This window comes from Carettochelys insculpta, chromosome 28 (genome assembly GCF_033958435.1).
Source record: "Carettochelys insculpta isolate YL-2023 chromosome 28, ASM3395843v1, whole genome shotgun sequence".
Classification (NCBI taxonomy): Eukaryota; Metazoa; Chordata; order Testudines; family Carettochelyidae; genus Carettochelys; species Carettochelys insculpta.
Window position 1 is genome coordinate 7,932,118 of NC_134164.1, and position 23,270 is coordinate 7,955,387.

A 23,270-nucleotide genomic window follows, 5' to 3' on the forward strand; every position below is an offset into this window, starting at 1 on the left:
GAGGCTTAGTCAGCATGGAGCAGAGCGGAAGAATTATTTCTCCCGTCTTACTTACAACACACCTGCTACTGCATCCCTGAATTTTTGCGTTTTTTGCAACAGCGTTACACTGCTGACTCACCCTTAGCTTGTGATCCGTTTCTGAGGCTATGCAGGAACTGGGCAAACTACAGACTGTGGGCCTCTTCCAAGCTGCTGGACCCTTCTGTCTAGCCCCAGAGCTCCTGCCCAGGCAGGCTAAACCTTGACCCCTTCCTTTCTGTCCTCCCTGCCCCAGGGCAGCGTGCTCACTGCACCGCCAGCCCTGATGGATAGGAGCAGCTGGGTCCTGGGGGAGAGAGGGAGGGGGTGCTGCTCTGGGAGTGTGGGGCGGGGTGGGTTGGATAGTGGGCGGAGGAGTTCTAGGGAGCAGAGAGGGGTTGGATAGGGAGGTGGGTGATCCCAGGGGAGGGCAGAAGACAGTAAAGGAGCAGGGGCATATGGTAGGGGAACAGAGCCTTGCATGGTTGCCTGGAGAGACACTGTCTCCCCTACTGAGCCCTGTTGTGCGCTTGTGTGCGCGCACTCTCTCTCTCTCATGCACACACGCCCCCATGAAAGCGCATTAACAGTTTTATTATGAGGCAGTCTTTAAGGTGCGACAGGACTGCTTGTGGTTCTTGTGAAGCGACAGACTAACACAGCTCCCCCACCGAGACTATTTACCATGTAGACCAAAAAGCTTGCCAGCCCCTGGGCAAAGCTCTGCCTCCCTGAAGGGCCTCAAACCGCCTCTCACTTCCTGTCTGTTACCTGAGGTAGCGAGATGGCACTTTGCAGCGACTGCCCGCTGCTCCACGCCTCTCAGATGCTGGGTTAGTGTCCGAATGTGTCTGAGCTGGTTAGGACCGAACCCTTAGCTGTACGTAGCCTATTGGCAGTAACAGAGAAGTAGATACTTGTGCGGATGATAACGTCCCCCCTCAGGACTGAAAATGGCGCATAAATCATTGTGCGACTGTTGCAAGGCTGGTCTGTAATTCCCCGTGACCATTTCCTGCCACTGCCTTTGAAGCAGCCTCTGTGGTCCAAGATGCAGGCTTAGCTGAAGCACTGCTCTGACCTAGCCTGCCAGGCCCTGTGTTTAAATCAGCTGCAGTTAAAAGTTAGCCACCTTCATGTACAGCATAGCACTGTTGAGAGTGCATCCAGGCTGAGGGACAGGCTCGGTAAGGAATCAGATTTGTTTTTTGGGGCAGACGTTTAAATTTAACTCTTCTGTTTCACCCTCCCCATTAATTCTGTGTGAATTAGCTGAGGAAGCAGGTGTGGGAGCTACTCCGAACCTTGAGGACCAAGCTGCAGGAGATGGTGCTCAAGGTCAGTGGAATATTTGTCGGTGTAAAATAGTGAAGTCCAATTTTGACCCAACAGAGAAATATAAGTTGCCAGCAGTTTGCGACTTTCCTTCTGCAGGGCTACCCTTCGCTGCCAACATGCTAGTCCACTGTAATCTCCCTGCTGCTTCTGTCTCTAGCCAGGAATGGCCATGATACTTTTAAGCCCACCCCCCCCGCCGAGGTTTTTCATCTAGGGGTACACCACGACTTTTCATCCATTCTCTAGATGGTCACATGTTTCAAGTCTTTGCTCTCTGTCTGGAGCCGGAGATGGTTGAGGGTCCTCCAGGGTACAGAAAGAGGAATCAACATGCAAAGGGTGCTCAGGACGGTATGGCTCAGCCAGCAGGCGGGTCACGTCCTCCTTTGTCCTCAGCATGGGTAGTTTGTGGTAGCACTTGCGAGATGTGCCACTCCCTTATACCCCCCACTGCCAAAATATTAATTATCAGATAAAAATTAATGCCCCCTCCCACAGGCGCCAGTCACCTTGGTCATTTTTTCCAGTGTACGGTGAAATTCCTTTTAATCCAGCACGTCCAGGACTGGACAGGTGCCGGACTACCAAATTCTCCAGACTCTCAGACTCCATCAGCCCGCACTCCTGCAGCTTTTTCACTACCCCCACGTATCTCCAGCTTCACCACCCTCCGCACACCCTGGTTCAACTCCACCCCCCGATCCCCTGCAGCCCTAACCCACCCCAGTCTTAACCTCCCTGCCCCTTCCCATGGCTCCAGCCCAAGCCCCCGACTTATGCATATTTCAAGATACGCAACCCTTGCGTATCTCAGGACTACTATATGCTGGACCATCAAATTTTGCCAGATTATCTCCATGAATGGGGCTGTTTTTGCCAGATGTCAGACCATCAGGATTTCTGGACCAGTGGAGGCCGGATTAAAGGAATTTTACCTCACCTAAGTGTCACTCTCCTGTGGAATGAGAGGTGAGGGCTGATCTTGAACACTGGAGTGCCGACCCTGATGCAGTGATTTAGCTTACGTGGTAATTACCACGTACGTTCTTTTTTTACTGAAATTGTGACCCAGGTCATGCCCCCTGGAAGTCGGATGTGACTCTATCTCCAGGCTAACCTCGTTACGTACTTTGAAGTGCTGAGGATAGTCTCTTCTAGCCTCGTTATGCAGAACATACCAAAGGGAGCTGTGATGCTGTGCAGTGTGTGTATGGGTCGTGTTACTGGGCATCTGCTAAGAAATTATCCCTTTAATGAGTCAGGATGCTAGTCACAGGACTCAGGCTGACACAGGTGATTTTAGCTAGGCTTGATCTTAGCTGTAAAAGGCCAAGAAGCCTTTCAGGGTAGTATTTTCAAAAGCATCAGGTGTTGGTCTAACTCTGCATCCAAAGGGAGAAGGAGGGTGGGGCTCAGAATGCTTTTAAACATTTTACCCGAGACTAATGAAACAGCAAATGCAGAAAGCTGAACATGGTGTAGATCAGGGGAGCAAACTTTTTATAGCAGGCCCCACTTTTCATTCCTCCAATTAGCTGGGCCTCCCCACAACCTGCCCAATCTGGACAATATCATCCAGACTGATGGAAATTTTGGTTATGCTTATGTGAAAAAGACTTTTTGGCACGTGTAAGAAAAGAAGTCTGTAGAATGTCAAAACTTCCTTAATTGGTATCGAAATGTGAACACACAGACATGAAAAACAGTAACAGATGTCAACATATTTAATGAGATGGATGAGCCTGAAACCCAGCAGCTGATTGTGCTGTGACCCCTCCCTTATGAAATTCTGTTCCCCTCCCGTAGGGGCTCATCCCTCCATTTGTGCACCCCTGCTGTTTTCATGCTCCCACGTCTTATTCCAGTTACAGGATGCTCAGTTAATAAAGCTTGAGTAAATTCTATTTTGGAAGCTATTTCTCTTGGTGGCAGCATATATGTGAAAGGAATTTCTTTATCTGGTGTGTATCCTTTGTACTCTCTGCCTGCACAATTACACACAACTTGTGTAAGCTGAGAGAAGTACTTTCAAACTTAGTGTAGTTTAAGAAGTCACTATTTTTCTCTATCTTTTCAATTCAGGACAGAATTGACATCAGCTTCCAAGTAAATATGAGTTTGGTTGTTATTATCCTACTTTCTACAGAAGTTACCCCATAACTGTGTAACAGCGTCATCATGTGAGCCTCAGTGACTGGTGGTTCTTGTGTGTAAGCAGACCAAGCTTAGAACGTAGGTCAAGCTTAAAGTCTGTATCAGATGTGGTGGGAGAGCTGCATGGTAACTGCCCACCCTGTCCAGCTCTGTCCATTTCTCTGTTCTCACCAGATGTTTAACTAAAAGTTTTTCCTGTACTGAATACCATGGTTTCCATACAGTAAATTGTTACGTCTCTGAAAATGGGGAGTAACGCTTCAAAAGGGGCACATCTTTTTTTATGATACTTATTCCTGTGGGAGATTCAGGTGCTGCTCAGCTGATCAGCAGAGCACCCACAGCCACCCAGACTGGGCAGTGTGTGTTTCTACTGGTGGTGTACATCCACACTTGGCTTAGTGCACATAAAATTTATTCCACCTGTGGGTGAGAAGAAGTTAGCAGGAGTACTGTTCGTTGGTTTGGTTTGTGGAAGTTGAAAGCTTGCTCTTCAGCTTCAAGAGGCAAGAGTAGTGGAGCATTTCTCAAGTTAAATCTACAGATTTTTAACTTTATCATTTAAGATGTTACAGACTCTGTTGATCACGCCTTGCCCTTGGTCTGCCTTTAGGACTACAAATGCATTTTGCAAATGCAGCTAACAAAGGTTGTGGTGACATCTTTGCTTTTGTTATCCTTGTGGTATGTTCCATTCACCTGTAGAGCGCCTGAGTAAATGAGATCTGCTAGTTAGCGTACTAGTGTCTGTGTAATGCCCTTTGGTTATCAAGGCAGCTCTGGCTATGGCCTGATGCCAATTTTAATGCCAGCTGTCAATTGGTATCAGATTCAGATCTCTCTTGAATCATGAATTTTAGGACTCCACAATGATGACTTCACTTAAGCATTAGGTAGGTAGGCATCCTTCAATCCCGAGGGATCATGGGTTTGTGCCCCAGTGGGACTGATTCGAGCAGCATCTTCTGTGGCTGTGCAATCCAATCCGGGAGTGGCGGTCCTTTCCGCACTGTGAGCAGCACTAGGCAGATGTCGCTCCGGTATCACGGGCATGGATCTTCCTGAGGGCTCTCCTGTCTTCCGCTTCCTTCACCAAGGTAGTTTCATACATAGCAAGAGCTTCCTTCACTCCCTGTTTCCAGGCATGCCTGTCTGAGGCGAGCGAATGCCAGGCGTTCACACTGATAGAGAGAGCGCTGCGGTCACGCTTGCACGTGTCCTTGTAGCGCAATTTAGGTCGCCCTTTCGGCCTCTTTCCAGACGCCAGTTCACCGATGAGGAGGCCCTTCGGTATTCGGCCATCCGTCGTGCGTGAGACATGGCCCAGCCAGCGCATACGCCTCTGTTTGAGAAGGGTGACCATGGAGGCGGTGCCAGCCCTCTCAAGCACTGCGCTACTGGGGACCTTGTCCCGCCATGAGATACCGAGTATGTGCCTAAGGCAGCTCTTTTAGCATTGCACTGATGAAAGGCTAGTTCAGTTGTGATTTTTACATACTTATCCCAATTTTGAAAAATTCTCTTTGTTTTTTTTAAAGGACGCTCTCGATTTTTAGTACGGAAGTTTCCCTAACGTGGTCTTTCTGAGCTAGGAGACAGTCATGAAAAAGCTTAGTGGTTCGTAGTCTGAAGCTAAACAAATTCGCAGTAGAAATAAGTCATGTGTTTTTAATTAACCCCTGGAACAACTGACCTGACGGTGTGGTGGATGTTCTGTAACTCCGCGATGATCTCCTGACAATCAGATACCTTTCTAAAAGGTATGCTCTATCTCACCAGAATGTATGAGCTTGAGGCGTGAGATTCTCTGGCTTGTGTTTCGCCAGATGTCAGACTGGGGGTGTCTTGTTGTACAGTGCTATAACATTGCCCCTGCACGAGTACGACTATGCTTCTTATAGAGCTTTAACCAAGAGCTGCTTCCATTGACATGGTGAATCCACCTCCCCAGATAGCTGTGTCACCTGGAGAATTCCTCCCGTTCACCTTGTACTGGCTGCACAGGGGGTTAGGTAATTATAACTCCACCACTCAGCTGTAGCTTTTCCACACCCCGAACAAAGTTGCAATGCTAATGTAGCTACGGTTGGATGATTCAATAGGTCCGTAGCGTAGACGTGGGCAAGATTATCACAGGCGTTCCCTTCTGGCCTTAAGTCTTTGCCTCTGTGAATGTAAGTTCCACTTTTCTTAACATTTTACGGTAGCTGCTCCAAAGTGGGTGTGCAGTGTTATGGTGCTAATTGCTCCGCAGCGTGGGCGGAACATACAAACACAACTTGTTTGCAGTCAGAGCCAGGTGTTTCTGTTGTACCACTCATCCTCTCCACCTACGTCCTGTGCTCCGAGGACACATGTAACTGACATAGTATCCTTGAGCTGCGGTGTGGAGCTGTTGGTAGGGACGTAGCAGAAGAAGAAATAGTTTACAACAGTGGTTCCCAACCTTTTCACTGGTGCAGCCCCCGATTCACCCTCTCCAGATCTTTTGCAGACCCCCATCAAAGCCAGTTCTAGCCACTCTGTGTGCTTCGTTCCATGAAAAAAGAAACCACAGCATAGATTTTCAGCTGGCAAGAGATTTCATTTCAAAATAACAGTTGATTGTAACTTTGGAATTTATTTAAAACTTATTTTCTCGGGTCATTTTTATGCATCTTTTTTTTTCCGTGGCCCCCCCTGCAGTATTCTCACAGGCCCCCCAGGTTTGGAACGACTGGTCTAGAGAAGTGAAGACAGTGAGAATTCTTGGAGGCTGAGCTGTGTTACCCCAAACTGGGCTTATTTAGTTTTCACAGAACAGGAGCTGGGGGGGCGGAATTCAAGTGTATAGGGACCCTTAGGGAAGGGAGAAGAGCCATGCCTTTTCATTCGGGTCCATCCTGCGAGAACATGCTGTTACACAACACAAAAAAGCAGTCCAGTAGCACTTTAAAGACTAACAAAATAATTTATTAGGTGATGAGCTTTCGTGGGACAGACTTACTTCTTCAGATCATAGCCATACCAGAACAGACTCAGTATATAAAGCACAAGTATCGGAGTATCTGTATATAAAGCACAGAGGTCCAAAATTGTTTTCAAGGTTGACAAATCAGAAAAATTGTTATCAAGGTTGGCAAATCAGAAGAGCAGAGAGGCGGGGGAGTGGTGGGGAAGTTGAGTTAGATAAAAAAATAAGCAAGTAAAAGAATCCTTATAACGGGCCAGGTAATCACCTAATAAATTATTTTGTTAGTCTTTAAAGTGCTACTTGACTGCTTTTTTGTTTTGATAAAATACAGACTAACTCAGCTATCTCTCTGTCACTATTGTTACACAACACCTAACAGTCCTTAATTATTTTACATTTATGTCCCTCATAGAGCTGGAAGGGACCTCAAGAGGTCATCTGGTCCAGGCCTCTGTCCTCCTGGGAGCCCTGACAGATTTTTTTTAAAAGTCTCTTAAGCCAGACGCATAAATGGCCTCCTCAAGGATTGAGCTCACAACTCCTGGGTTTGTAAGGCCAGGGCTCAAACTACTAAGTTATCTTGAGCAAGTGAAAGTAACTAATGGTTCGTTTGGCATGTGATCAGTCTGTGATGTTCAGCAGCGTAAAAATTTTTGCAGCTTAGAAAATCATGCAGTCGTACAAGTGAAGGGAATGATACCCTGTGTTAGCCTTCAGGCCATGCACTGACGTGGTGGACATAACTGATGGCTTACCAGCATATTACAGAAGCAGGAGGGAGGCGTCTTCCTCTGAGACTTTCAGCATGGGAGGCAGGGTAACTTGACCAGGTGTGGCACATCCTGTGTTTGTTTTGGTACTTTACCTCTTCCCAGCAATGGAGCAGGCAGGCAGAGATGATGGATAATTCATAGTCATAGAATACTAAACTGGAAGGGAACTCGAGAGGTCACGGAGTCTAGTTCCTTGCCCTCATGGCAGGACCCAATGTGTATCATCAAAGTAAAGTGGAGTAGTGCTGATTTTAAGTGTATTTACAGGAACAAGCTTCCTTTTAAAGCAAAGAGAAACTGCAGAATTGAATTTGCTACTGCAAGTGGCAGTGTAGGACTTGATCATTTTTACTCCATGTAGAATGGTTATAAGAAGTCTGTTACGCCTTTATTGTGTTACAAGAATCACTTTCCAGTAAAATTCCTGTGCTAACTCTTTGCCACACTTGGTATCCTACCCTCCCTCTTCGCCCCCAGAGAAGCTAAGCTCCCCAAGGCTGTGGGACAGCGTGGAACCTGGAAGTCAAGAGTATGTGGCAAGTCAAATTCAGCCAGAAAAACTATCAGGTGAGGTTCTTTCGGAGATTGTCGCCCCTTGGTATGAAACACATGCTGGAGAACAGGTAGCAGAAATTCCTGCCAGAGCTGAGGCCACGATACGAGCGCCCCTGGACATGTACAAAGACTTCAGAACCTCTGACGAAAGCCAGGAACCTGCCTCCACAACTTTGTTTAACGAGCCCTGGTACTGTGGTAGTAAAGAGGATATTGGAGTGGGTCAAGTGTTGGCAGATGAAGCAGGTCACGGTGTGTCCACTGAAGAGTTTGCTGCATCAGCAGTTTCCCGGTTATCTCAGTGTGCTCCAGGAGCTGAAATGTTCCATCGCGAGAAACTGGCTGCTCTGTTTGAGAAGTGGCCCCCAGGTGTTGAGGATGCGGTGTATGATCCAGAGGACAGCTCTCATATAAAAGACAGGCCATTTCCTTTATACACCAGAGGGAAATTGAAAGAAGAGGCCCCTGGACAGGAAAAAGATGAAGACCGTGATATTGATGAAACTGTTCAGCAGCATTCACCGTCCTCATTAGGACCACAAGACTCCATGTTGGAAGCATGTGTCCCTCCAGCAGGGCCCGAGGAAGCTATGGATCTGGGTGCCTTTCCAGCAGAAGGCAGACCCAGAGAGAACCTGGCAGAAGCATCTCATGAGAGGCCTCTTCCTGAAAGTGAAGCGCATAAAGCAGAGCAGATTCTAGATGATGCTCAGCTCTGGGTGTCAGGGAAGGGGTATGAAGACATCACCAAGATTTTGCTCTCTGAAAGGATGTACCAAGTGGAAGTTGAAGCTAATGTAATTAGGGAGGGGGAGGTCTCAGGCTCTCTGTTAGAAGCAACTGATAGGTTAGAAGAGGACGTGGCAGATAGAAGTTTTCCCTTGCTGCAGGAGACAGGGGCAATGGTGCAGTCCATGGAGAAACAAGAGACGCCCAGAAAGAAACCTGCAGCTCGCATGTCAGAGAAACGAATCAGTCGGGTTCCTCATTTAAAAGGTGTGTGTCTCATTTTCCTGTCCCACGCTTGTTTCTTCAATGACTTGCTTCGGGCAAAGCTGCTAAAACCAGTACTGGCAACCCTGGAATCCTGCTGCTTGGCAGCTGTCCGTGGATGCTCGCTCTGAACAAATTCAGCGAGTGTGGCTGCTTTTCGCTTTTACTTTACTCCCCGCCTTTAATGTTTGGTTCATTTGCCTCACACTCAGGCTTCAGTTGCACGTGTCCTTGCACGGATACTGACATGTTCCCAGTTGTGCTGTTCTCCCTTTTCATTTCAGTGTCTTTGGGTTTCTCAAAGCAGTTGTGGAGGCTTTTCAATTTCATCCATCGCCCTAACTATGGATAAAAGGGCCGAGTTTGAGCCAAAGTTGTCCTGGGCATTAGTCCCGCTGGAGCAGTGTCACGACAGAGTAGATTGTGTAGTTTTACAGCTGTTGCTAAGAAGGCACAGAAGGTCCCCAACTCACTTTCTACGTTTTCTGAGAGCCAGCCTTTCATGTCAGCTCAATTAATGCTAAAGGAGGAGTACAGAGGGCAAGGCTGTGTCCTCAGTTTCCAAGCCCGGTCCTATGTGCAGGACAATTCCAGGGAGATGGCTGAGGTTTTGGTTTATGGTACAAATGACCTGTGTGAGGTGTAGCCTGACTGTTAGATGCTTAAGTGTGTCTGCTGAGAGACCTTGACCCTTTAACTGCTCAGCTAATAGCACTGCCATTGGGTGGCTTTAAATTTAGGTGGCCAAGTTCATGCAACAAAGTTAGCTTAACTAGCTAGAATAGGTGCCTGTTGGGGCCTAATTGCCTTTGCTAGTGTGACAGGCAATTTTTCCTCTGTATTCAGAACTATTTTTTCCTTTCAGCCCAAGGAAACCTCTCCCAAGACAAAATGCAGGTTTTTCTTTCAGTTGCTTTAATAAGCCATCCAAATGAGATCCCTTTAAAAATACATCTGCTGACTTTCAAGCCTCCTTAGCAAGCATGTTGTAGTAGGTAGGTATTAAGAACACAATACAAGTTCTTCAGGGCCAGACCAGGCATATATAGAGTTCTGAAGGAATCATTTGCTGCTGAAATGCAGGTGTGCATGTCTGCGCAGTTCCTACACATCCCATCTCATGGAGCTGAAAGGGACCTTGAGAGGTCACCAAGTCCAGTCCCCTGCCCTCTTGGCAGGGCCAAGCAACAGCCTTTTTTTCCCCCTTCTGTTTGCCCAGATCCCTAAATGGCCCCCTCAAGGATTGAGCTCATAACCCTGAGTTTAGCAGGCCCATGCTCAAAGCACTGAGCTATCCAGCCCCTTCTTTAGATGCCTGAATGTTGTTGTGGCACAACTAGCTATGTCAGCCTGAAAATTCAGCCCATAATCTGTCCTTCATTTGAGGGTTGTCAGGTGCTTCCAGGGGAGTTAAAGCCCCCAACAGATTTTTTTTAATTTTACTAGCGATCAGAGGAGCTTCATTCACTCCTCATGACACCAACCCATCATTAGTACCAGTAGGTTAGTGGATGGAGGTGCCTGTTATTCCTCTCTTTGAAACACAGTTGAGTCTGTTTTCCCGCATGTCACGATATGCTTAAAGGTTCCAGCTACTGATCTAGTAACAGGAACAGAAAAGGGGCTGGGTGTTTCCCTTTTCAGCCAGCAATACCATGAGTTTTTAATCTTCAACATATGCCACCACCTTCTTTGCTCAGGGCACTTTGGCTGTTTTATGGAAGGGAAAGACATTAGGTAAGCTATGGTGCTACTTGGGTTCACTGTGACTCTTGAGCTATGTTTGTAAATGCCTTTATAGAGTTTGTTGTCAGCCAGAATAAATTCCCAAAGTTTAGAGGATACATACGTCCTAGAACTGGAAGGGACCTTGAGAGGTCACAGAGTCCAGTCCCCTGTACTCACAGCAGAACCTATCATGATTCCTTTTTTTTTTTTTTTTTTTTTTTTTTTTTTTTTTTTAAAAATATAACCTGCCCCAGACCCTTGAAGGCCTCCTCAGGGACTGAACTCACAACCCTGAGTTTACAGCACCCATGTGCTAACCACTGAACTGTTTTACCTTTCACGTTAAGAAGGAATTTAGCTACTGATTGGGAGCGCAGTGAATTTAGGTATTGCCCTGTAGTTTAGTACAAACTTTTCTCTTTTAATACTTCTAATCTCTTGATTTGCAGAATTGCAGTGTCTGTTGTAGTTTGTAGGTTAATGGGGGATATAAAAAAACCTATATGTTCATTACTACTCTAGTTTAAATGGCTTTCATTTGGCTGTTAAAGTCTCAAGAGATATTACAGGTTCTGAAATGGAAGCCCAAGGAGTCATATCTGCCAGTAAGACAGAGATGAAGATTGCAAGTGGATGTGAAATAACATTGCTTTTTCAAGTAATACACTGAACTGTGACTTTGTAAACAAGATCAAGCAGCTCTGTTACATAACATCTTCATCACCTTTCCTTGGTAGATGAGAGGCATTCTTGAGTTTGTTTTCATATGTGATGCTTAAAACCTTATCTGCATTTGTTTTTAAGAGCAAAGGGACAGAGACAGATTTGAGAGAATAGAGCTGTCGGTACTAAACCTGAAAGACACCATTAAAAAACCACGTGTCCATTTTCTTGTCAAGGAAGGTCTGATATAACTTTTGCAGTGTGTTTTTGAGGAGCCCAGTGGCCATTCCAATGCATCTTCTCCTGTGCTGTGGCTAATCAGTGATGCAGCAAGAACACGTTTAATTGGAAGTAATTTGATAAGGACTGTTTTTATTAATAGAGTTAACTGAAATGAGAAGATAAGAGAACACTAATGCATGTTACAATAATTCAGGCATTATATGGTATTGGATATTTATTTAGCAGCCGCAAGAAACGGAAAGTTACTGTCTTTATTTGTGTTTCTTCAGCTCGTATTGACAGTAAAGACAAAGATGGAACTGGTACTGAAGAAAAAAAGCTTAAGGTAAGATGACAAATATGTGAAATATGATGTAAATCTTACATGTGTATTCTAGACTCCATCTACACCCAGCTGCTTTTGGCCAAAATCATTATTTGTTTGAGACCTTGCCATTAATTTCCAGTTTTATTTTCTCTTCATGTGTTTTGTGTTTTTTCTTCCCCCTCCTTTGGACAGCACAGCCATTTAAAATCATGAACCTTTGAAGAATCGACTCAGGAAAAAAATTGTGGCCTTTAAAATTAAACTGCAGGGCATGTTTTTTGGTTTTGTTTTGTTTTGTTTTTTAAGTCAATTGAAAGAGAACTTCAGGGTATGTGGCAGGAATCCAAAGTGTTTCACTTTCCAAAAACTTACTCTAAATATTTGAGTTTCAGTCCTGGCATCAGATCCATGGATCTGCAAGGGCAGTAAGCCTTTGTGAAATATACTTGTAGTTTTGGGGCTTTGGTTGGTGAGTGAGCAGTTCTGAGCTTACACAATTGCCATTTGCCAAAGAAAGAAAGAGCAAGTCTGAACATTTGTTCTGAGCAACAATTAAAAAATTGTCCAACTCCAGTAGAGTGCTGCGCTCTGAATTATGCACCCAGTCCAACTCCTGGGCAAGTACAGAAGAGTGATAATGTTATGCCAATATTAAAAAGGACAAACCAAGGTAACTAGAGGTCAACTAGCCTGATAGAAATCCCTGGAAGAATAATGGAGAAGCTGAGGCAGGATTAAATTAATAAAGAATTAAAAGATAGGAATATAATTAATGGCATGAAATGTGGTTTTATGGAAAATAAGTCTTTGCCAGGTGAACCTGGTGTTATTCTTTGAGGAGACAACAAATTTAGCCCTTAAAGATATTACATCTATGCTATTACACTTGACTTAATGCCTAAGGACACCCTGATTAGGAAGTTAGTGCTACAGAGTATCAAAGCACATGTTAAATGGATCACTAGCTAACTGAAATATCTCAAACATTAGTTGTCGGTGAGCAATCCTCCTCAAATGGGGTTGTTCTTAGGCTATGTCTGCATTAGGCAAAATAAATCAACTGCAGATACGCAATTCTAGCTATGGAAGATGTGTAGCTAGAATCAACATATCTGCACTTGGCCTACCTGGCTGTCCCTACTGAAGAAGGTCAATGGGAGAGTTTCTCCTGTCCACCTCCCTTACTCCTTACATCTTGTGAAGAGTACAGAGGTCGACTGTGACTCCTGAGAGGTCAATTTCACATGTCCGTACCAGAAATGAAGCAGGTTGATCTAACAGGCTAGTGTAGACATAGTCTTGGTAGGTGAGACAGATTTGGCAGAGTGATCAATAAGGATGACAGAGCAGTCCCTGGCATTCAGCGTAATGGACGGTTCGAAGAGGAGAGGCAAACCTCGCAGAGAATGGGTAGACAATATAGTAGATTGGTGCGGAGCTAGTCTACAGAAACTAAGCCACTCCGCACTGGGCAGGGAACGATGGAAGGAAATAATGAGAGAAGCATCTGACACCAGCGGGTGCTGAGCCCACGGTTGATGATGAATGATGATGATGATGATGCAGTCATACGTGGCAATCTGGTGGCTTAGGAAGCTGGGCCCGCTTAAAGAAAAAGTGTCTTAAGCAGCCAAGTACAAAGCCACACATCTAGATGCTGTGCTTACAGAATTGAGCGCGACTTGGGAAGAAGAGTTCCAAGGAACCATCGCAGGCAAGCGTCTCCGTATTAAAAGCCTGTAACAGAACAAGCTAACACAGTCCTTGGATGACTAAATGGGGCAAAAAGGAGAGGGAACAGGGAGCTGGTTTTGCATGTTATACAGGAGTGGTGAGACTCAGCTCCCTTTGAGATTTGCCCTGATGATGAAAATACTAGGATATTACTCTGTTTTGGTGTCCTCTTTTATGTACAAAAACTGCAGAGAATGCAGAAATTGATGGCGGGGAAATTGCTTTAGTGGGAGATATGTAGAGTTTAATCTGATTTTGTTTTTTAGCTTATCACAAGGAAGATTGAGTGGCTTGTTACAGTATATAAGTACTATTATGGGGAGAAAATAGTGGTTACCAGCAGGCTCTTCAACCTAGCAAAGTAAGGCACAGCAAGAACCAAGGGCTGGAAGCTTGAAGCAAGACAAAGTAAATTAGAAATAATAAACAAGCTAAATTGGAAATGTTTGGCAGTGAGGAGTGGTTGGAATTAAACACTGGAACAAAGCTGCATAGGGTAGTGTCTTCACGCCAAGGCTGGGTGCCTTCCTGGAAGTTATGCTTTAGCCCAACATGAGTGAAGGGGATCAGCAGAGATGTAAGTGGGTGTGATATGGTTTGGCCTGTGATGTACAGGAGGTCTGACGAGATGATTTAGTGGGCCCTTCCAGCCTTAAACTCTCTCTGATTTGTGGGAGCAATGGTGTACTTAATGCCCAGCACTTTAAAAAGCAAAACTTCAAGCAGAGCTGCAGTAAGACTGGCCTTTTCAAAGGCATCTAAGGGCGTGTGATATGCACATCTAACTTAGCCTCTGAGCCTTAAATACGCTGTCGATCACACTAACGTAGTGTTTTGGGCTTAAAAGCCTGGTGAATGAAGTCAAACACAGCTTCACTGATTACTGTAGGGTGCAGTTTTGTGGGGCATTGGCTTGACAGTCCACAAATCTCTCATGTTGGGGGAGCTACCAGGCTGCCAACAAATGGATTTAAGTCCATTTGTGCACCCACATGATGAGAGAGGTTTCCGTCTGGCAAGCTGGACACCCCAAGTGTTCAGACTCCTGTGTAGCTGTGCACATCTATGACTTCTGCCGTGGTCTACTGCCCATCCAGTTCCCAGCCCTGTGTGTTCGACTTAACCATCTGTCCCTTTCAGTTTGGTTTTTCTCATGCTGATTTATTTTTTGTTTTGTTTTGTTTACTTGTTTGAAGACATCCACACCTTCCTCTGCCACACCCCTGAAAGATAGATCCTCCATTTCCCCCCAGCGACCCTCCTCTGTTAGTACAACCCCTTTGAAAAACCCCTCCAGTCCTGCTGGGTCCTCAGCACCAGCATCCATTCCTAAACGAGTCTCTGCCATCACATCCCGACTTGCCAGTACAGGAGTGAAAGAAGCGAAGCCCAAGGTAAGGAAATGGGTGAAAAGGAAACCAAAGCTATCGTTAAAAGAAAACGATTTGCATGCGCGTTCCTGACCGATTCCTGGCGATGCTGAGTTAGATCAGCCCTTCTCTCCAGGCTGCTGTATACGCTGAGTATGTGGGCAGTGTGTCCTCCAAATTACTTACTGGCGGAGCAAATGGGACTGAAAATCCCTTCCAACCAAGACTATAAATAACTTCAATCAGGAATGGCTGGACAACCGTTCCAGTTTGTTTTGGGGGTGGCTGAAGTGCCTGGTATTTATTTAAAAAAAAAAAAAAAAAAGTAGCTTAACCAAGAAATTCGTTGCTATCCTGGGAGAGGGGGTTGTCGTTTAGAGAAGCTCTTGTGGAAATGTTATAATTTCAGTGTTGTTCAGAGCAGTCACTTTTCCGTCATCTGCTTGGAGGCTCCCTGGGTTTGCCCTCATTTGCACGCTGTTTTTAAAATCCTCTCTTGCTTTTGCAGAAGGGTTTTGTCATGTTTTAATGAGGCATTGAATTCTTTCATGCTGCAACAAAATTGTGTTGGTATTTATGGGTGGGTCAACATAGACTTGTGAGTGGGTGTTCCATGTTGCAAACTGATGCAGAAAAAACAGTACCTCCCTGAAAGGATTGTGAATTATAATGTATATTTTAAAAAACACCTTGGTTTCCATTCATATAACTTGTTAGAACCTGAAGGAAAGGGGAGAATAGAAATTGCCTACCTTGAATAATAGGATGAGCTTCTGTGCTGAAGGATTTGAAACTGATTGGTTCTGATCTCCAGCATGGAGACACACCTTGCTGCAGGGCTGGCTTACGTTTTTTAAAAAGCAAAATTTCACATTCACAGTTAGAAATAGTAACAAATGATATTTAAAAAAAATGCTTAGTGCTTTCCCTTCCTGGCATATAAACAAACAACAAAATACTCAAACTTTTTTTTTTTAGAGGTGTGATTTGAAATTGTTGCACTTTGACCAATAGCACTTCAGCTTTTTTTCCCCCCCCCACACTTTTAATGGAAGTTTTCATACCCAGTCATCCATCAGAAAGGGAGTAAATGGTTTTGAACCTGATTTAGGAAGCTACCCTGCATGATTAAATGGATTAATAAACAAGGATACGTCTACACAGCAAAGTTATTTAAGAAAGAATAGCTATTACTTTGAAATAACTAATCTAGTGTCAACATGATGCAAGTGCTATTTTGAAATAAATTCAAAATAGTGGTTTACTTATTTTGGAATTGGTAAACCTCATTTCATGAGGAATAGTGCCTATTTTGAAGCAAGTCCTAGTGCGTTCAATGGCTCTGTTTCAAAATGGGCTCTATGGCCATTTCTACACAGGCCACTTCCTTCAGAAGTGGCATGCTAATACACGGAGCGAAAGATGCTAATGAGGCACGGATGCAGATTCCCCATGGCTCATTAGCATAAAGTCACGTGATTTGGACTCTGGAAGACCGTTCTTCTGGACTCCAAAATGCCACGTAGAAGCGTGGCCCCAAAGGGGCTTCTGGAAGGAAGTCCTTCTTCCGGAGGCCCCTTCTTCCCAAAAGTTTTAGGGAAGAAGGGGCCTCCGGAAGAAGGACTTCCTTCCGGAATTCCCCCTGGGGACATGCTTCTACATGGCGTTTTGGAGTCCGGAAGAATGGTCTTCCAGAGTCCAAATCATGTGACTTTATGCTAATGAGCCATGAGAAATCGGCATCCATGCCTCATTAGCATCTTTTGCTCCGTGTATTAGCATGCCACTTCCTAAGGAAGTGGCTTGTGTAGAAACAGCCTATGTGTTTAGACCATGTATTTCGAAATTGCCAAGTGCTATTTCAAAGTGCATTTTTGTGTGTAGCAGCGTTATTTTGGAATAAGGATGCTATGTAGAAATACTCCACTAGACCAGAGCGGGAATGGGGAAAAGGGATATTTCATTCTGCTTTCATATTTTTAAGCACCATTACACCTGAACAGGGCTTTATGACTTGATCCAGTGAGGTTAATTTTTCATAAAAACTTCTTAGCATCCTAGGAGGGCTGTTGAGTGAACTTACACCACAATTTATCAGATATGGGGAAAGGAAGCTTTTGTTGTTGCTGAGAGAAGAGTTTTAGGAACTGGCAAAAGATGTGGACTTGCTTTTTGGTCAGACCTGCTAATTGGGAATGATAGCAAAGCATTTCATGGCACTGCATACCTTGCAGAAGGGAACTGCTTGCCTGGGAGGGTGGCATGGCTTCCCTTTCAGTGTAGGTACTCTGGGCTTCCAGTCACTGGGGCTGGTGCAGTTGGTACATCATCAGTGGGCCAGCATCCTAAGAAGCAAAGACACATATACAACTAAAATGTGGAGGTCTTACTGGAAGTGGCTCCTTGTACCCTCCTAACCTCCTGGCAGTGCCCTGGGTTGATGTTGGCAAGCACCAATGAGTACTCACGATTGTCTGAAGGCAGGTCTATGCTAGACCTGAAAGTCGATCTTAGATACGCAATTCCAGCTATGACAGTTGTGTTGCTGGCATCAACGTATCGAAGATCGATTTATTTGGCTGCCCTCATAGAAGGAGGTCAATGGGCGAAACTCTCCTGTCAACCTCCCTTATGCCTTGTGAGAAGGAAGAGTACCAGGGTTGACTGTTGCGCTGCGATGTTTCGATTTAGTGCATCCCCTCTAGGCATGCTAAATCGAACTCTGGAAGATCGACCCTGACTGGGTCGATATTCTGGTAAGTACAGTTGTGCCCTGAGTTGAACAGAAAGGAATGTCCCTTTGCTCGGCACTGGGCGGTCATTTCTCATAGGTCTGCAACCCATGTGGTAAAAGTTTGTTCCTTACTGTGCCACCAGGGTCCAGAGATGAAAAGCGGGATGAAGATGGCTGCTCCCAGGTCTGCAGCACAGACTCAGAAGAGCCCAGCCAACGCTACCCGGATCCCAGCCAAAACGCCCACGGCCCCCAAGACGCCTCCCAGTGCTGGTAGGAAGGAGTGCGAGCAGCATGCAGCCAAATCCCCAGTGGGTGTTCAGCCTGCTTGTAGGGGGCAGGGATCCTCTCTCTCTGGAACGCATTGGGGATCGCCCCTGCCTAAAACAGCATCGGGGTTCATGTGCAGGTTGACTTTTGAGCATAACATGTCACGAAGAACTCAGTGCCCTTTCCTCTACCGCAGAAGAAGAATCTTCCTCCCTGACCTGCTGTGCAAAGTCAGGAGCCCAGATGCATTGTGAGGCCGTGGGGGTGGGATATGGATGTGAGATGCAGAAGGATGAGCGTTCAGTGTACTGTGCTTTTTCTTCATGGGTATGAGGGCATGATTAGTGCGGCCGTCACGGAGCCTAAACAGACTAGATAATCTCCTTTGTCTGGGAGAAATGATCCATTGAAACTACCCTGTTGGGTGCTGCAGTGTCACCAAGACTCCGTAAGAGCTGGAGAAAGGAGGTGGGAAATCGGACCTGTCTGTCTGTCTGTCTGGGATGTTCATGTGGTGAAATCCCACGCTATCAGGAATGCTGATGGCCCAAGAGAGCTTGCATTGCCTGTGGTGTACTGGGAGAAGGAGCAGTAGGAAAACGGCGGGGGGCTGGATAAATATTGTATTTCATCTAGTTCTTGCTCAGTGTGGTTTTCTGCCTACCGAAGTGTCATTCATTGAGAAGCAGCTTCCTTTATACCACTACAGTGAGGTAGAGTGAGTCTTCCTATACTTGGGGAACCCTATAGAATAGTCCCCAGTGTTCATTCACTAGGGTTAAATAGATTCACACATGTGGGTGTGATAGCATTGACTTGTTTAACACCAACCACAGTTTTGTGCATATTGAGCTAAGAGTGGAACTTCACTACGACTGTCAGGGGTAGCCGTGTTCATTTGTATCCATAAGCACAACCAGGAGTCCTGTGGCACCTTTGAGACTATCAGATTTGTTTGGGCATAAGTTTTCGTGGACAAAAACCCACTTACATCCATTTTTGCCCTTGAAAGCTTAAACCCACATAAATCTGTTAGTCTCTAAGGTACCACAGGACTCCCTCTTTTTTCACTCATGAATAGTTTTGTGTAATAAGCCTGGTTGCATACTGATCTGTCTGCTTCCTTCATAAAAACCCTCTTAGTTTGGGATGACAGCTGCACCTCCTATATCCTCTGGTTAGATCCCTCTGGGAGTATAATTCATTGGTTACGCTCTGTTCTTATTTGGAAGATTTAGACTGCTGCATTTTTTTATTCCATCTAGTTTTCCTGTTAAATGATGGGTAGCTCTTTCAAAAGGCCACTCATTCATCCCTCGAAAGGAGCTGTATGTAGGAATAGAGGCATCTTTGTAAATCATTGTTAGGTAGGATACATTCCCCTAATACAATTATGGGGGAATTAGACCAACACAGCTGATGCTTTTTAGGGATTTTGCTCCAGAGGGTACAAATTACCTTTAAAATGGTGTATTCTGCTGAATATTTCTTCTCTTTATCCAGATGCTAGAAACTGGTAATAAAGTTTGATGCATAATTGATTTTACTTAAGGTCTTTAACTTTCTTCCAGCAGGCAGGAAGGAGCAGAAAAAGCCTCCAGCCACAGCAGCAAAATCTGAGAAAGGTAAAATTTACATCTTTTCCCCCATTTGAGCCTGGAAACAATTCAGGCTGCTCTGCTGTCTGAACTATTTTGGAAGTGCTTTTCAATTTCTCAGGGTTTTCCGTTTTCATATTTTTAATTTAAAAAATTGCATCTGAATGTTTTGGTTCCTAACTTGTCAGGCACTGAGAGGTTAATTTCACAGCCCCATGGAAGGCTAGGTTTTGAAGATCTATCTTCACAAAACCAGCTTAATTTTGTGTATTGGGAAGATGCTCTTATTTATGGCTAAATTTAAAATTGAAGAAATACAGGTACCTAGTGTTGTTCTACTCCTGTTGCATGGAGCAAATCAACATTAAAGTATTATTCTCCCTCAGTTCCCATACTGTTCCTGTGTGAGTGAGACTGTTTCCCACTTTCACTTTCTCAGTCTCTGTCTGGATTAGTTCAGGAGTTAAATGTAGGGATCAGTTTATCTGAATTTCCTGTAGATGTTGGCAGCATCATGCTGGGTATTGCTGAATAATGGGTATTAGGTTTTGAATGTGGTCAGCTCAAACTTACAGCTCCAAGGGAGGTCAGATGAACAACCAGGCTCTGACATTCACTGAGCAAGCTGCTTCCCTGTTCTGTGCCTCAGTGTCCCCACCTATAACATGTCCTCTCATCTGCCCCTTCTAAAATGCTTAGAGATCTTCTGATGGAAAGCTGTACTTCAGAGCTAGGTATTATTAACAAAGCATTTTTAAAGTGTCTTGAAATCCTTAGACGAAGGTGCCGTTCTATGTACCTTCTTCCCAACCTTTGATTCCCCACGCTACGCCTCTCCCAGGCTCTCAGACTCTAACATCTAGGATCCTTATTCGTTTGTCTCAGTTTGTTGGTGTTTGTCTATAGTGATTGGCCATAGTCATCCCTTATCTGGCAAGTAACAAGAGGGAGTTAACCGCCCTTGAGGGTGAATGTTGACTCCGTGAACATTCTGCATGTCCGATAGCAGGTGGGCGCACTTGGAGTGTTTTGATTGATTCAATAAACATTGGCATCACTTTGCAAAGAAACATGGCCTCCGATGCCTGGTTACGTGTATGTGTCTGAATTTCAGGTGAGCCAGCCAAGTCTGGAGACAGGAGTGGTTACAGCAGCCCAGGCTCACCCGGGACGCCCGGCAGCCGTTCCCGCACACCCTCCCTGCCAACTCCCCCGAACAGGGAGCCGAAGAAGGTGGCAGTGGTCCGCACGCCACCAAAATCGCCTGCCTCTGCCAAGAGCCGCCTGCAGACATCTACTGCCCCCATGCCTGATCTGAAGAACGTCAGGTCCAAGATTGGTTCCACTGAAAACCTGAAGCACCAGCCAGGAGGTGGAAAGGTAAATCTAAAATCTGCTTTCCTGGTGGATGTTGAAGAGAGGTTGCATGGAGTTGACTGAGAGTGGAGAGCTCTGCCTTGCTGTACCATAGAAGGGGAGCTTGCGACGAATCAAGTTGAAACAGCAGCTGTGGGTGACAGTAGCTTGCCTAAGTTCCAGCCACTATCTGGTTTTGGACCTCAGAGAGAGGATGGAAGGGTTAGGCTGAAATTGCTTTTGTGGCTCAGTAAGCCAAGGGAGGGGCTTGGGCTGCAAAGCCTGAGTTTTGAGTCATGGCGCAGCCTCGGAGAGCTGTCTGCACAGCATTGGCAAGAGCGCTGCTAACCAGACAGGGAGGTGTGATGCTGTGGGTTGAGTAGGTGCACCCATCAGCGCTTTTTCACTGAATACATTGTTCAAGCAATTTGTCCCGGAGCATCCAGGGTACCACCCGATCTGGGAAAGAGAGAGGTCACAAGCTCAGAATCGAGTCGTGTGTGACTTTCTCTCCGGTCAGGTGCGTGGTTAGTAAGGCTGGATAGACACCTACCAGGGATGGTGTAGAGGCTCTGGACAGTGCTTGGCCCTGCCGTGAGGGCAGGGAATGGGACTTGATGACCTCTCGAGGTCCCTTCCAGTTCTAGTGTCGTAGGATTCTATGGAAGAAATCTCCTGCTATCTTTTCTCATGCTGTATAATTCTTCAGGGACCAGGGAAAGTAAACTGCTATGGCAGAAATGGGTAATAGCTGTTTTTAAGTCTTGTTGACCCTTTCTGGAGCGGTCATTTTAATGGGGTTTGGCACTTTCCAGGGACCTGCTGAACTAGACATGCGGTGTACCAGCTGGAGGTTTGCTGGAGGTCTCTCCTGACTGTGTTCTCAGCATCCCCGTCTTCCATTACTCCAACCTCCCGCCTGACACAAAGGCCGTGTCTACACTAGCAAGTTCTTTTGGAAAATCAGGCCCTTTTTCAAAAGAACACGCTTAGTGTCCACCCACAGGATGTGCTCTTTTGATCCGAAATCAAAAGAACGCGGTGGTTCTTCCAGAAGGCCTCTTCCGCTCACGAATCAGGAAGAGCACCTCCTTTTGACAGCTTTTTTTCAGAAAAAAGCGTGTGTAGACGCTCCATGGGCCCTTTTTTCGAAAGAGCTGTCCTCACGATGCTGGATGCTTGGATTCCCCAGTCCATCCTTCGTGAAGAGCAGGGGCTGTGTGGACGTGCTCTATCTAAAAAGGTCTTCTGGGAGATCATCTTTCAAAAGATCACTGTCGTGTAGACATGGCCAAACTGTTTCATAAGCCTCAGACCCCAGGCCCAAATCTTGTCTCTTAACTTTTGTGCTTAGCGTCCTCCAAGCTCAGGAGGATCCGGGCACACACCACTGAGCAGAGTTGGGACTTGTGTCTGATGTGGTAAAGCAGCTTATGTTGGGACAGTGAAGGAGAGCAGTGAGTGGAAATGCCCATCCAGTGAAGAAGGTGATGGAAATACAAATAGTTAGATATAAGACTGTCTGGCTGCATGGCCCCTCCGAGGGAGGCCAACGTAGCCAGTTTAGCAGGCGAACCACACAACTATGGGCACTCTGTGGGCAGGTGGGGAAGGAGCCATACTAAGCCTGTCAAACTGGTTTGTTTAATAGCCTCTGGAGAACGGAAAACAAATGTTTACCCTGAGATAGACTAGTCTAGAAAAGAGTCAGCAAAGCAGCTGGTCTTGTTTGGAGGGGTCAGGAGACTTCTTGGTTTCACTAGAATGCCAGGCCCCCTACCTCTCATCAGCTTAGATTTCTTCTCATTCCACACAAGCCTGTTGGACTGGGCTCTCGATCCGTCCGTGGCTGATGATGGACTAATAACCTCTGTATGTCATATTAGCTTGTTTTCAGGGACCCCTCCTCCCTTCCAGGAGCTGAACACCAATTGGAGGAGGACACCGTTGGCCAGACAGTTTGCTCTTTGTATAGTATAACAGTACGTTCGATTACAAGAATCTGCTGTTTCTCTGAGGGATGGGTCACTATGTACCTTCTGTACTGTCCTCAGGCTCCTTGGGAGCCATTTTGTCTGACTGAGGAAATTTGCTTGGTAAACATGTAACGCTGACATTTATTTACGACCTCGGTATGTCGCCTGCCAGGCTTTTTGCGTTTTTTTTTAGTGTTTTTTTTTTTTAAATGAGCATTCTTTGCTGTAGCTGGCAACTGTCAATTAAGTTGTCACATTCTGCTTTTTTAGTACAGTGTATGAAGTGGCCTCTGGAGTCAGTGCTGGTTTGTTATGCCATCTAAAATTAGTCTTGCTTGAAGATACCTTTGATACCAGCTGGTTTTTGCAGCGTACTCAGGGCAGAGCTGATGCACCATACTAAAAAAAGTTCCAACCATGCAGGCCTGTGGAACTCCCTGCCAGAGGAGGTTGGAAAGACCAAGATTTTAACGGGGTTCAAAAAAGAAAGAGAAATTAATGGAG

The 23,270-nt window shown here is 45.6% G+C and overlaps 1 protein-coding gene across 13 annotated transcripts in view; it reads left to right on the top strand.

The window, feature by feature from the left end:
• The window catches only part of MAPT (microtubule associated protein tau), a 91,616-nt gene that overhangs the window by 56,109 nt on the left and 12,237 nt on the right, over nt 1–23,270 (top strand). For 5 of the 13 annotated variants that reach the window (XR_012642690.1, XR_012642691.1, XM_074978808.1 and 2 more), the window contains exons 5-11: nt 1,294–1,359; nt 7,717–8,790; nt 11,691–11,746; nt 14,659–14,856; nt 17,710–17,839; nt 19,408–19,461; nt 20,549–20,814. Coding sequence is in view for 11 of the 13 variants with exons in the window: in XM_074978808.1 (XP_074834909.1) it covers nt 1,294–1,359; nt 7,717–8,790; nt 11,691–11,746; nt 14,659–14,856; nt 17,710–17,839; nt 19,408–19,461; nt 20,549–20,814 (1,844 nt within the window). In the remaining 2 variants the exon portion in view is untranslated. Of the gene's footprint in view, nt 1–1,293; nt 1,360–2,287; nt 2,329–7,716; nt 8,791–11,690; nt 11,747–14,658; nt 14,857–17,709; nt 17,840–19,407; nt 19,462–20,548; nt 20,815–23,270 lie in introns of those variants that run through there. The other 8 variants (XM_074978813.1, XM_074978815.1, XM_074978807.1 and 5 more) reach the window with 7 other exon arrangements.